Here is a 14,883-nt window from a genome sequence, read left to right as displayed (position 1 = left end):
ACAGAGACAGAGGGAGTGAGAGAGAATCCCAAGCAGGCTCCCCACTGTCAGCACACAGCTTAGTCCCACAAACTGTAAGATCATGAACTGAGCTGAAATGAGGAGTCGGACGCCGAACCGACTGAGCCCACAGGCGCCCCTAGCCATTATGTCTTTCTTAACATGGATTATACATCTAACTAAAAAACACAAGTATATTTACCTTGGTATTATTATTCTCCCTTTATTTTAAAGGAGGAAGATAAAACTGGTAACTTCCTCTAGATGCTGGATGGGAATATTCATCACCTAGTGGTAGGATGCAGTAAAAAGGTTTTTGCATAAATGAAATGATATTCTCTCTTAAACTCAAGGCAGTCCTGAAAATCACCGTATCTACTCTTTTCCCACTATGTATTTGTACCTCGGAGAAAGTTGGGGCGGGGGGGGGGGGGGCGGTTTAAGGGCTTTCTTTCAAATGTCTCATTTGAAAGAAAAAAAGAGCACTTCCTTCTTGACAGATTGCTGTCACTGGAGGGGAGGGTGGGGATGATGAGAGAAGGATTATCAGGGTAATAACTGTACTCTCTGAAATGAGGACTGCTGTGAGAATGACCTAGGAGAATACACAACTTCTGGGGTTTCCACTGCTTTCAGAGGAACTGCATGACTGACTAGGATAGTATCTAAAGGATACCGTACAATTTAACTAACTATAACCTTTGTGAACATTGGTTACTGTGAAATTACCAAACAGAGAATTGCTCTAAGTACTCAGATAACTGTATGAGATTCTAATAAATACTGAGGAACTTACCTAGATTTATCCAAATTCCACCTGGCTTGAGTATTTTCCATATTGTGTCAATATAATCGATTACATTGTGAGCTGTGTCTATGAAGAAACAGGTAGCAATGCAGTCCCAGGTATCTAGTGAAGGAAAACCAAGTTACTACATTTAATTATGTTATTCTGCCTTCTCTTTTAATTAATTCCATAAATGTACCAGCTATGTCTTAAGAGAGACTATGAATATTTAATTTAACTGGAGGAATACAGAAGCTAAACTCTTCCAATCAACTGTGTAATTACGGTAACCAAACAATCATTTATGAGATACTTTGCAATTCATAAAAGTTTTTATTAAGAATTTGATAGTCGGGGTGCCTGGGTGGCTCAGTCAGTTAAGCGTCTGACTTCAGCTCAGGTCATGATCTCACAGTTCTCAGATTTGAGCCCCGCATCGGGCTCTGTGCTGGCAGCTTGGAGCCTGGAGCCTGCTTCGGATTCTGTGCCCCTCTCCCTCTCTCTCTCTCTCTCTCTGCCCCAACCTGCTCATGCTCGCTCTCTCTCTCTCTCTCTCTCTCAAAAATAAATAAACATTAAAAAAGTTTTTTTAAAAAAAGGAAGAATTTGCTGATCAGCTTGGAAACCATTTTTGATAGCCTATATTACTAGTATCTTTACCAAAAGGTACTCGTAAGAGTTTTGTTTATAATCTACTCAATGTCTACCCTTCATTTCAAATCAATTAAGATAAATAGTTATTTGAACATTAAACTGTGATTTAAGCCAATGTTAACCATCAATTCTGGCAAGTTTCAGAAAGACTGTAGGCACTTGTTGCCAAGTAAGAAATGAATGGCATCAAAATACTCAAACTACCCGCCAGTGCTCCGGATACTGGCCGGTGTAAAAGGGGGGCCAGGTAGCCAAGCGAACCCCCTGGACAGCAGTGTCCTTGGAGGCTGTGGCCCAGGACAGGGACAGAGGCTGAACTAAGGCAGGCCTCCGTACAAATGCTGGCACGACAAAGGCACGCATCCGACCGAGGAGGCCTGTGTCACCATCTGCTCTCCCAAATCCTGCTGCAGAACAATGTCCCCTGGACTCGCCTAACTGATGTTTCCCATTATTTCAGCTCTATTCTGAGCCCTCGCTCTCTATCCCCAGCACCCAACATCTTCCATCTCACTCTTTCCACCTGCAAAGTACAGGTTCTCCCAATGTCAGAGTTCAGGGAAAAAGCAACAAAAACCTACCTCAATCCCTCTAATGGCTTCCCACCTCTCTGAGTACAATCAAACCCTCCCCAACCTGGCCTCCCACCGCGGTGCCCACTGCCCACTACACCCCAGCCCGAGTGGCCTCTCACTCTTCCTTGAGCAGAACAAGCGCCCTCCCCACCGCGAATCCTCCTTCTCTCGCCATTCTTTCTCTCTGCAACATTCCCCCCCAAGTATCTAATGGGTTGCCTCTTCACTTTTTCGAGGTTCTCTGCTCAACATTTTTTTAAAGTTTGGCTTGGAAAGGACCTCCCTGAGAACTCGATGAACAGCAGCCCCTCCCCCGCCACTCTATATGCTTGTCACCCTGCCTTAGTATTCTTCCTCACAATGTTCATGTCACTGCCCCTCACTCCCTATCAGAATAGAAACCCCTGTACAGGGACTGTGCTTTGCTCACTGCTCTCTTTCCAATGCCTACAACACACCTGGGAGTTAGCAGGTGCTCAGAAAAGTACCTGTTGAATTAATGGCCTTACCGACCTCTCAGCATTCTACTTTTCCTCTTGCTTTTACTGCCAATCCACTTCCCCTTGCCCCTCTCTCCATTACCGTCTCCTTTTCTCTAATGCTGGCTCAAACTTCGACAGTTTGCCCAGGTGAAGTCCAAACTTCATAACCTGATTATAAAGGTCTTCCACAATCTGGAGCCAACCTACTTTTCTAGCCACATCCGCCATTAAACTCCCAAACCAACCTCTTTTCCTTCCAGTCAGGCTGTGTCACCATCTCCGATGACCTTATTCATTCATCTCTTTGTACTACCTCTCTCCCCCTATTCTTTGTAGAAGTTCTCTCTACAAAGAACTTCTTTCCCACACTCATCTACTTTTATCTTTACTGTACTCATTACTCAATGAAATTTGTTTACATGTCATCTTATATCAATAGACCCAACAGAGTCTCCATTTCTGAATTGTGGAATCTTACCCTTCTTTATATTTCCCATCATTACCTTACATATGTCTTTGAATATCTTAAATTGTCACTGAAGTATACCTTACATTCTACTATCAGAGTGAATGACCAAAACTTTGCCTTAGTATAAAACTGGCTCATTAAATTTAGAGCAAAGGACCAGACCGTTTAAATGCTTGTTTTGGACTTACTGCATTCTGAGTAAATCTCCTGAAAATCCCCTGCTGTCATCGAAAAGTTAGAACCGGGAGGAAGACTGTGGGGATCAACATCAGGGAAAAAGATGGGTCGAATCTGATCCGCTGACCTCCGGTTATTGCTAAACTGATGAATCCAAGGATAAAGCTTATATTTATTAACTTCAGAACATCTGCAAAATAGGAGCATAAAATTCAGTGTTAACTAAAAACTTCACCAAAAAAATCTACTTTAAACACTAAAATATAATCTGATTGAAGGTTTACTTATAAAACTCATTAATACTTAAAAGTGCTACCACTGTACCCCTCCCCAATTATCTGAAAATGCACATACACATGTAGATGAGCAACCAATCATGAATTAAAAGACAGGAAAAAAAATTAAATTCAGAAATATAAATGTATCGTTCACTCACATTTTAAAAAATGTATTTCCAAACTTCAGACTCAAGTAAAAACACAGTCCACTATTTTCTCAAAAAAGTGGTATGGGTTTCTTTGCTACTCAACTATTCTAATTGTCTCCTTTTAACCTTCTCACCCCTCCCTAACTCATACTGCCACCAAGAAAACATTGTATTTAACTTAAACAAGGCAGCTAGTTCTTTTTTCCCAATACACCTCTTCTGGCTTTAAAAATAACAACCCTTTTCCACTATTTTCTAAAAGAGGCCACAGAAATTCTGAGAGATGTTTCCAACTCAGTCATAGGAGCATACTTGGCCACTTTATAAGAATCCGATTAAGGGAAGAAGTTACGACTGCTACACCGAACTCTGATTCCATTAAAGAAACCAATGGGTGGAGAAGTTTAGGGAACAGAGAGAAAACACTCCTTCCCGGATCATACATACAGTCTTGCAATTCTGCACAGGAAGCATTTCTGTTTTGTGGGATATCTCATCATTTTCTAAAAAGTCACTTATCCATCCTGTTTCAACATTCTGCTAACTAGGAACTGATTAAAAGTGGTATTTTGTATAAGCAACTTGATGTTAATATAAGAAACAATTATGACACATATAATCAAACACTATGTATTTATCTTCAAATTCAGAATTGCTCAAAAATAGGTAAGTCAATCTGATTCTGAGAAATTACTATTTCTAGCAAAAAGTAAATTAAATACCTGTTGAGTACAAAGTTGGAAGAAAAGAGCATAAAAAAACTCCATTCATTTCCTTGACAAGCATAACCTAGCATAGCTATCTCCCAGGCCAGTCTTCCTAGTCCAGCACCAGGTACCAGAATATTTACTTTAGAAGGATCCCTGAAATGAAATAAGGCAATTATGTCCAACCCCTCAAAGAAAAAAAAAAAAAAAAAAAAAAAAGACAAAATCCACATTAACTAAAAACTTAGATATTCAGTAAGTTCACTCAAGACTCTGACTTCTTAAAATTGAGAAGTACTTCTAAACATAAATGAAAAATAAGAGTATGAGGAATTATCACATGTGCAGATATCGGGTGAAGGTTTCATGCTCTAAATATTTTTCAGGAAAAAAAGGAGTCACCTTATATCTAAACTTACAAAGACACTCATATTCCCAAGTAGCTGTCACTTGAACAACAACTACCTCAAGAAGACAAATTATCCCCAGGGAAGGGATCCCGATACACACAAAGACTGAACAAAATTATTTTATCATGGAACAGTAAAACAAAACATTATTTCTAAAGCCTGTAGCAAATACAATGGTTTGTGTGACTAAGATAAAATGTATGTAGATTTTAACGTGTTAGGTGTATCTGTAAGAGTCTACGGATTTTGCCGGCACAAGAACCTGGAGGGAGGGTGTCCTCGTGGGCGAGGTGAGGAAGCGCCTCCTAACTGAGCACAGACAGTGGCAAGCAGGTCACACCAAACCACTGGCTCTCCACCGATTAGCATCACACTACAGTCACAACTTCTCTTCACCGTAAGATCCACCATCCACTTTCAAATGGCTAACAGCCTTAGCAAAGCAAGGGACTTTCTCAGAAATTCCAGTCAGATAGAACTCTAGGGGAACTAAAATGGCATTCTTATAGAAATCAGCTGCCATCATGTCAATTAAGAAGGAATTTCATTATTATCTGCATTCTCCAAATTTGGCTCATAAATCAAATCCAGGGGCGCCAGGGTGGCTCAGGGGGTTAAGCGTCTCAGAGCCTGGAGCCCGCTTCGGATTCTGTGTCTCCCTCTTCTCTCTGCCCCCACGCCGCTCATGCTCAGTCTCTCTCAAAAATAAATGAACATTAAAACAAATCCAATTTCCAAATCTACTCCCATGTAGAACTCTTTTTTAAATCTTTATACCACATGGTCTTTAAGTTTGGTGTGCGCCACCGAATAGCAACAGGTCTTTTCACTAGTGGCCCATATGGTAACCTCAGCATTTCCCATTCTGAAATGAAGAAGAAACAAACAGAACCATGGGGCTTTTGACAATTCAGTCGATAAATATAGTAACGTGGGAATTTGTCCACGGTCATCCAGTCTGAAACATATTACGTATGTGTTTGCATAAAAACCTTAACAAAGTCTCTTTAGTTTCACTGTTTAATTTTATATATACAATAAGGAACAACCAAGATTTGTTAAAAATCATTTCTGACAAGTAGGCTTATTCTGATATAGACATTCTTTAATATTTGATATGAGCAAACCGATGCCAAGTGGTCATAGAACAGTTTTCACTAAAATGCTTTCTTATTTCAGATTACACACAATGTCTCTACGTGTGAACACTTTAATATTTTTTGTTTTGTTTTGTTTTTAGAGAAACAGAGAATGCAAGTGGGAGAGAAGGGCAGAGGGAAGGAGAGAGAGAGAAAGACAGAGAGAGAGAGAGACTGACTGACCCAAGCAGGCTCCATGCTCAGCACGGAGCCCGATGTGCAGCTCAATCCCATGGTCCTGGGATTGTGACCTGAACTGAAATCAAGAATCAGACACTCAACTAACTGACCCTCCCAGGCGCCCCAACACTTTAATTTTTAATTGACTTTATAGATTAAACTTTAAATTTTTTTTTTAATTTTTAAGTAATCTGTACATCCAATGTGGGGCTCGAACATACAACCCCAAGGTCAAGAGTCAGACGTTCTTCTGACTGAGCCAGCCGGGTGCCTCTGATTACATTTCTTTTCTTTTCTTTTTTTTTTTTTTAATGTTTATTTATTTTTGAGACAGAGAGAGAGCATGAATGGTGGAGGGTCAGAGAGAGAGGGAGACACAGAATCCGAAGCAGGTTCCAGGCTCCAAGTTGTCAGCAGAGCCCGACGCGGGGCTCGAACTCACAGACCGTGAGATCATGACCTGAGCCGAAGTCCGATGCTCAACTGACTGACCCAGGTGCCCCTGATTACATTTCTAATGAAGAGAATGGGTAACGTCCTCTCGCTTGGTGTAGACCTACCTGTACCAGTATCTAACAAGCATATACATATGTTTAGTATCAGAATTTGTAAAACTACAAGCTATAGAACTCTGTGCTACCCTTTGTTTAAAGGACATGCCACTGTGACACCTCACCCAGGCCTGCCTCTCTCATTTCCACTCCCTATCAGATCCACCAAAACCCTTAGTCTCCCAGAATTACCTCTTTATTTTTCTCAGTTCCTATTTGCCCAATCAAAACATGCATTTTTCCCAAGTGACCGTTCTCACCTTAGATTAAAAAAAAAAAAAAAAAAAGTAATGCAACAAAAAGTAAATGATATGGAAGTAAATTCATAGAGTATTTAAACTGTTATAAAAACAATCACTAATAATTTCTGAATGGCTGATGAGCTGAGTAAAATATTACCATGAAGAAATTAGAAATCTTGCTAACCCTAAGGGGGCAGTTGTGTTAACAATGGTGCTGGACAATTATTTTGTTAACTTATGGAAAGCTAAACTTTATGACCAAATTCTCCTTACCTAAAAAGGCCTATAGAACTCTCTACCCCCACCTTGTGGCAGAAAGTGCCATATAAAACTACTAAGAAGCTATCAAGCCGTGGAATGCAGACTATATCAAGGCCCCAGACTAAGAGCAGAGATCATGATAGATCTATTATATAATATATATTTCTGTGGGTATATAAAAGACACATTAAAATAAATGCCACAGAATTGAAAAAACAGTCAAAAATCAAGCAATGAATGAATGACATGGCGAGAATTTTTCCCTAAATTTTTGTCCTTAGCTAGATTTGTTTTTCATTGGGTTATTATATGAGGGATACTAACAGCATAATGGAAAGCGTCTCTAATTTAATGTGTATGAAACTAAAACATGCTAAAAGGCAGTTTCCGCTAGGACTCCAGGTCAACTCTACAGCATTTCAATGAAGGTATTTCTGCGGAAAATAAGAGAACTAGAAGTCTACATATAGACTTTGGGGTGAGGTGACTTTAACCTTGCCTAAAACTTAGAAAACCAGGCACAGAGGCATATTACATGGGGTTCAATAATCAAATGATGCTGCTGGAGATTCTTTGCAAAGAAATGTAAGCTAACAGGTCTACCTACTTATTAAGGTCCGACTGTGGAGAAGCAGTATGTTTGCTACCAATGTGGCACCCCTGAGAAGAGCAGGAAAAGTTTCAACAGTTTACCCCAGACAAGCAAGAATGAAGAGCGTACTCCTGTAAGGACAGGGCAGGGGCCCCTGCGTGTCTAAAGAGGCCGTGCATCGTGCCTGTCCCGCGCTCCGTGTTCCAACCATCATCAGCAGTAATTGCTCTTCTTGAGAGAGGTTTCCTTTATCGCACACAGAATGATTTCTGTGCTGCGGCTGCAGGATTAGCAAGTTCCAAAACACAAAAGACTTTCTCTTGGGTCAACATGACCCCTGGAGGTCAGGAGCGCGCGCAACTTTCAAGCACTTGGGAGTGTTCCGTCCTGCTTGAACTGTAGCAGTTCTCTGTTCAATACAGTAAAAGCCACTAACCACTTGCGACTACTGAACACTTAAAATGTGGCTAGTCCAAGTTGAGAGGTGTTGCAAGTGTGAAACAGATGCCAGATTTCAAAGATCTAGTATAAAAAAGGAATGTAAAATACCTCATTAATAATCTCACATACTGATTATATGCTGAAATAATATTTCAGATACACTGGGCTATTAAAGTATATTATTAATTTCACCTGTGACTTTTTATGTGGCTATTACAGAAGTTAAAATAACATATACAGCTTGCATTTTATTTCTATTGACCGGGGCTGATCCACACACAGAAATAGTAAAAACACAATTTTGAGCAAAAGCCAATTGTGAAATGACACCACAAACCATTCTTTGAACTTTTACAATAAAAAGAATAAAATATATTGTTTATAAAGGTATATGAACATGTAGTTAATGTCAGAAGGCTAGAGTAACAAATTCATATTAGCTATTATCTCTGGAAAGAGATAAGAATATATACTCAGCATGGTTTGCAGGGCATGGTTTCAACTGTGTCTATAATGTTTCTTTTACAAAATATATGCCAAAAAAACCCACGCAAATTAAAAAAACAAACAAAAACAAACAAACAAAAAAAAAACCAAAGCCCTGAAGTACATATGCAAAATTTAAAGGTCTAACAGAGGTAGGCATTCAAATATTTTTTATTCGAAGTAGAAAATGGGTTAGAAACCCCATTACTGTCTAACCCCTTCAAAAATATGATCCCAGTTTACCTCTTCATCCACTCTTAACACAGAACTCCACGTATCAAACAACTCCTCACCAATTCCAGAAAACACCTCCTCCTCACCTTAATCTTCAGAGCTTCTACACACCCACAGAAACTCAGTTTAAATGATCACCTACCTCATTCATCGATGAAGTCGTTCCCAAATATCCCAGGCAAAGCTTGAACTAACTACCCAGTGCTCTCAGCACTTCATACCTCTGTTATAGTTTATATTCCAAGTTCTTCTATGCCCCACAGACCAGTCACCTGTTTCTGTAAATAAGACTTCATTGCAACACAGTCCATACACATAGACATATGGTCTGTGGCTGTGTCACCCAACAACAGAGAAAAGCCTAAAATATTTACTAGCTGGCCCTTTAAGAAGTTTGCCATCCCAACACTACACATCTGGAACCTCTCTCCTACTCCTACACAGAGCTTCCTTAACCTGTTTTATGATTGAATAAGTATTCTACTACATGACTGTAATATAATGTATCAAAATCTACTAAGGACATTTCCATTCTTTCCCATCTTTTGTTAATATAATGTTAAAATTAATACCCTTGGCATAAATGATCTTTCACATTCAGGAATAAATATATCTGTAGAAAGCTTCCCCAAAATTGAATTTCAAGAGTCAAAAGATAAACATTAAAATTTTGTTAAATATTACCAAGTTGCCCTCCATAAGACTGTACTGATTTATTCTTCCATCAGCAAGCTATAGGCTTCTTCAGGTCTTCAGTAAGTTGTGTAATTTTTAAACTTTGCATTGTAATAGGTGAAAAATGGCATCTTAGTGTGTTTTTCACATTTGCATATTCTTAGGAGATGGGAGTTCCTTGTATTTCGTGTTCTGTGTACTGTCTATTTACACTATTTTTCTTTTTTTAAAAAAAATTTTTTTTCAACGTTTTTTATTTATTTTTGGGACAGAGAGAGACAGAGCATGAACGGGGGAGGGGCAGAGAGAGAGGGAGACACAGAATCGGAAACAGGCTCCAGGCTCCGAGCCATCAGCCCAGAGCCTGACACGGGGCTCGAACTCACTGACCGCGAGATCGTGACCTGGCTGAAGTCGGACGCTTAACCGACTGCGCCACCCAGGCGCCCCTATTTACACTATTTTTCTACTGGGTTATTAGTATATATTGTTTTCCCACTGAGATATTATTCTAGATTTGTAAGCACTTGAAATCCTGAATTTTAAGAGCTTGAGATCTTGTTTGAAAGACATCTGAAATATTTGTCTTTGGCCTAAGAGGGCTTTCAGGATGAGGGGTATATCTAAATTTTCAGGCTCTACTCTTGCATTATTTGGCAGTCTACATTTCCTCTATTTTCTCGTTTTAAATGGTTTCTTTTAGCTAAAAGAATCCTTTCATAAATTATATAGTCCTTATTTTAATCTAAGTAGAAAAAATGCTTCTTTAAAGCTCATCCTAATGCCCAAATATATGAGACAAAAATATATTCAACTAGGCAACTGTGTACCTGTTATCTCTTTGGAGTGAACTGCAAAGACATGATAGATTTCTCCCACACACACACAAAATACCACTTCAAATTCTTCTAAACTAGGAAGGGCTAATGAAGTTAGGACCTAAATATACAGTCTGACAGTTTTCAGAATTCATAAGAGAATACAGTTTCACATGGCTGTGCTTTTTCATCTCAGGACTCAAGACTCTCTTTCCTTAGCAGCTATAAACTTTATAGCATAAAATTCTTAAATTCAAATGATTAAATGATTAGATAGTCACCTGAAAAATTAAAACTCTCCATCCATTCAGTTCAGACCACCAACTGAAATGTTACTGTGCTTATGTTCGTATTTAAGAAAAAGCTTTAAAATTACATTGCTAATTTCAATGAGCAACTGCTCACTAAAGCAGAGTCCAAGTCTATTTAAACCCTAAACAGACTAGAAGCTAGTAATTACTGAAATGGTTGGCATCCGGCACAATTAAACAGCATTTCCTTAATGAACAGAGACCCCAATACATGTGTCAATCTGTGGCTTCAAAGCTGCTTGTGTTTGTAAATTTAGGCATTTAAAAACTCTAAGCAAACAAATAAAAATAAAAACTCTAAACAAAGACAAACTGCACCAACTCATGACAAGTGTGTTTTCATAGGAAAAAAATACTTTAATGATCACAGGCATAGTTAATTCTATGCATATTTAAATATATTCTCTTTTAGAGACGGCTCAGCTAAAATTTCAGAAAGAAAGAACCCGACACACCGGGAACAAGGTGGTGAAAAGAGGAGGACCTGGTTTGGTGCTGTCGTTTCTATCTCTGGGGGTGCTGTGCTTTTCGCAGAACTTCCAACAGCGCTATGTTGGGACAGAGCATCGGGGATTCACCACCTCTGTGGTCCGTAGGAGCCACCATGAGGAGGGCCCAGGAAAGAATTTGCCGTTTTCAGTGGAAAACAAGTGGTGGTTACTTGTTATGATGACTACGTACTTTGGACCTGGATTTGCTGCGCCTTTTTTTTTTTTATAGTAAGACACCAACTGCTTAAGAAAGAAGGACGTCTGGGGCGCCTGGGTGGCTCAGTCGGTTAAGCATCCAATTTCAGCTCAGGTCATGATCTTGCAGTCCGTGAGTTCGAGCCCCGCGTCAGGCTCTGTGCTGACAGCTCAGAGCCCAGAGCCTGTTTCAGATTCTGCGTCTCTCTCTGACCCTCCCCCGTTCAAGCTCTGTCTCTGTCTCAAAAATAAATAAACGTTAAAAAAAAAATGAAAAAAAAAAAAAGAAATAAGGATGTTTTAATTAATCCATTAAACAGATGTGAAAAGGAGCATTTTAAGAAGTGCAGTCTCTCTGAAAAATGGATCAAACTCTTGAATTCAACATACTCAATATGTTTGTAAATAAACTTATGGCATGAATCCTTAATGCCTCTTCTCTGAAACCTGGAATGTAATAATTGTGCTTACTTTTTATTTAGGAAATGTTCCAGAATTTGTTTGGTCAAAATATGTGTGTAATTTAGCCTCTTTCTTGGTTTTAAATTTTGAGATTTAATTTTTGATTACTAGGTCAGGACCTTGTTGGTAATTTATGTTCTATAAAATACAAATTTGACTTTGTTGTCCCACAATAATTTTTCTTAATTGAAAAAGAGGAAGAAGTGTACTTTTAGTCTTTACTTTGAGGCAGTAAAATTGTTTTTCTTCATGAGTGATAATTACTTAATCATGAGTAAAACCAATAGTGAGTGTATAGAGTGAAGTACAAGAGCTTTTTTCCCTCCAGACTTGTTATCTAAAACTAAATTTTTTGCCTTGATAAATTTGCTATTGACCAATACTAGTTTTGTTTAGACTGAATAAAAGTAGAATATCTGAAATGAAATGTAAAAAAAAAAAAAAAAGAAAGAACCCAAGCAGACATAAATTCGAGTCAAATCCAATCTGAAATATGAAGACATCGAATTCCCATGTGCTTGCTGTGGCATAAATAGGGGCCTGGAAATTTATCCGAGACTCAACACTGACCAGGACTGAGCTAAGAATCAACCTGGATTCTGAAGGGCTGTATTAATGTCCCTTCCAAGGACGAGGGGTTTACTTTTTTATGGCAAAGTTATGACTTTAATACAGATATTGAATTTAGTGTTTTATTAGCTTCATGTTTTTAAGGTTCTATGACAGCTCATCTTACCAACTATAAGGAAACCAACCTACATTAAAGAAAAACAAATGACATAGGAAAAGATAATGAAAGGTTCTCACCAGGTCCAAGAATGGCACAAAAAAAAGAAGGCTGACAGATACTTTGGCACACTCCATTCAAAGTTTAAATACACCAGTCTACTTTTATAATATTACTTACTTTCAGGGAAGGGAAATGGGTGGCTGGGGAACAGTTATGGGAAAGAGACTTTAAATCCTGTTAAGTTTTTAAATTTTTGAATATTGTGATATGTTTTAACAAATCAAAATCATTTAATTATTATTTTATTTTAAAATAAATGATTACAATCATTAAGAGTTAATCCATCCTTTCCTCACCAGTCCACATTCTATCTTTCAGTAGTAATAGTAATAATAATAGTAGATAGATAACAGCAAAATAATGTTCTGTATTAGTTCACTAGGAAATTTAACAATGGCAAACCCTATCGTAAAGCTTTTTTTTTTTTTTTACCGTTTTATTTATTTTTGACAGAGAGAGAGAGAGAGAGAGACAGAGCATGAGCGAGGGAGGGGTAGAGAGAGAGGGAGATATAGAATCTGAAGCCGGCTCCAGGCTCTAAGCTGTCGGCACAGAGCACGACACGGGGCTCGAACCCACAAACCATGAGATCATGACCTGAGCCGAAGCTGGAGGCTTAACCAACTGAGCCACCCAGGTGCCTGATAGCTGACATTGTTATACTAACTGGACAGCATGGTAACATACATGATTCATTGATCGTGACTATATGAGTATGAACAAAGTCATGTCGAAAGTGCTAGAAATGATGCTGACATAAGCATTTGGCATTTAGCTTTCCAAAAATACCCCAAATTTGGTACATTCCAATTATAAAGAGTCTCACTTCATAACCTACTTTTCAAAAACAGAAATAATTTGAATTTTGAGAAATACCTGGATTTTGTGTTTATAGAAGCTATTCAGCTATTATGTATTATTTTTAGAGCAGAGCACTGAATATATACACTGACAGCACCAACTAGAAACTATGAGTATAACATCCTACAATATAATCTACAATATATCAATGTTTATAAAAGTCCATAAAATTGAAAACACTCATTTATGAAAAATAAGGAAATGAGAGATTATATCATAATTCTTTTTTAAGTTTACTTATTTTGAGAGAGAGAGAGAGAGAGAGAGAGAGAGAGAGAGAGAGAGAATGCATGTGGGAGAGGCAGACAGAGGGAGAGAGAGAAAATCCCAAGCGGATCTGTACTATCAGCATGAAGCCTGATGCAGGGCTCAAACTCATGAACTGCAAGATCACGACCTGAGCTGAAATCAAGAGTTGGATGCTTAACTGACTGTTATCCTAATGTAGGATAAGAAAATCTGTAGCATGTATTAAAGTAAACAAAGATAGCCTTTAACAACTGTGTGATTTTTAGCTATTTATTCCAACTTGAGCCCTCAGTTTTCAAAACAAACGTTACTGAGGAAGAAGACTTCATATCTTAAAGAAAAATTAAAAGCATATTTCAACATTGCCACCTCAATATTCCCTAGTCAAAGACGTAAAGATGTCTCCCAATAAAGAAAAGCCATGGACCAGATGGTTTCAGAGGTGAATTCCATTAAATATTTAATGACAAATGAACACCGTTTCCTCTCAAACTCCCAAAGAAGTAAAGAACACTTCCTAACTCATTCTACGACACCAACATTATCCTGATACCAAAATCAGGTAACAACATCACAGGAAAAGAAAATTCACAAGAGTTTTCACAAAAGAAAAAGAGAACAGATCAAGAATACCCTTTTTATAAATGTAAAAATCCTCAACAAAATATTAGCAAATTGAACCCAACAACTATTAAAAGGATTGTTCACCATGAACAAATGCAAATTTATGTCAGGAATGCAAGAGTGGTTCAATATAAGACAACCAGTCAATGTAACATAACATTAATAGAACAAAGGAAAGAGGGAGGATTTTTTCACTTGGCACAGAAAAATGCAACACTTTTTCTTGATAAAAACGCTCAGAACGCTAGGAATAGAGAGAAAATTCCTCATAATGATAAGGGGTATTTATGAAAAACCTACAGCTAAAAACATCAAATTCAATAGTGGAAGAAAGACCCGGAACATGATAAGGATGCTCCCTTTTATCACTGCTATTCAATGCTGTACCGGAAGTTCTGGCCAGAGCTATTCAAATGGGAAAGGAAGAGGTAAAAATCCATCTCTACTTGCAGATGTCACGAGCCTGTATATTAGAAAATTGCAAAGAATCCACAAGAAAGCTCCTAGAGCTAATAAGTTAAGCAAAGTTGCAGGGTCACACAATCAACACATAAAAATCAGCTGTGTTTCTATACACCAGCAATGACCAATCC

The 14,883-nt window shown here is 38.4% G+C and overlaps 1 protein-coding gene across 2 annotated transcripts in view; it reads right to left on the bottom strand.

The window, feature by feature from the left end:
• CARNMT1 (carnosine N-methyltransferase 1) overlaps positions 1 to 14,883 on the bottom strand; it is a 43,737-nt gene that overhangs the window by 11,922 nt on the left and 16,932 nt on the right. For both annotated transcript variants that reach the window (XM_058695672.1, XM_058695673.1), the window contains 3 exons: positions 4,294 to 4,434; positions 3,156 to 3,334; positions 797 to 910 (listed from right to left, as the gene is read on the bottom strand). In XM_058695672.1, the coding sequence (XP_058551655.1) occupies positions 797 to 910; positions 3,156 to 3,334; positions 4,294 to 4,434 (434 nt within the window). The remainder of the gene's footprint in view (positions 1 to 796; positions 911 to 3,155; positions 3,335 to 4,293; positions 4,435 to 14,883) is intronic.

This window comes from Neofelis nebulosa, chromosome 12, assembly GCF_028018385.1.
Source record: "Neofelis nebulosa isolate mNeoNeb1 chromosome 12, mNeoNeb1.pri, whole genome shotgun sequence".
In the NCBI taxonomy this organism is placed as follows: domain Eukaryota; kingdom Metazoa; phylum Chordata; class Mammalia; order Carnivora; family Felidae; genus Neofelis; species Neofelis nebulosa.
This window is presented reverse-complemented; position numbering and strand designations above follow the sequence as displayed.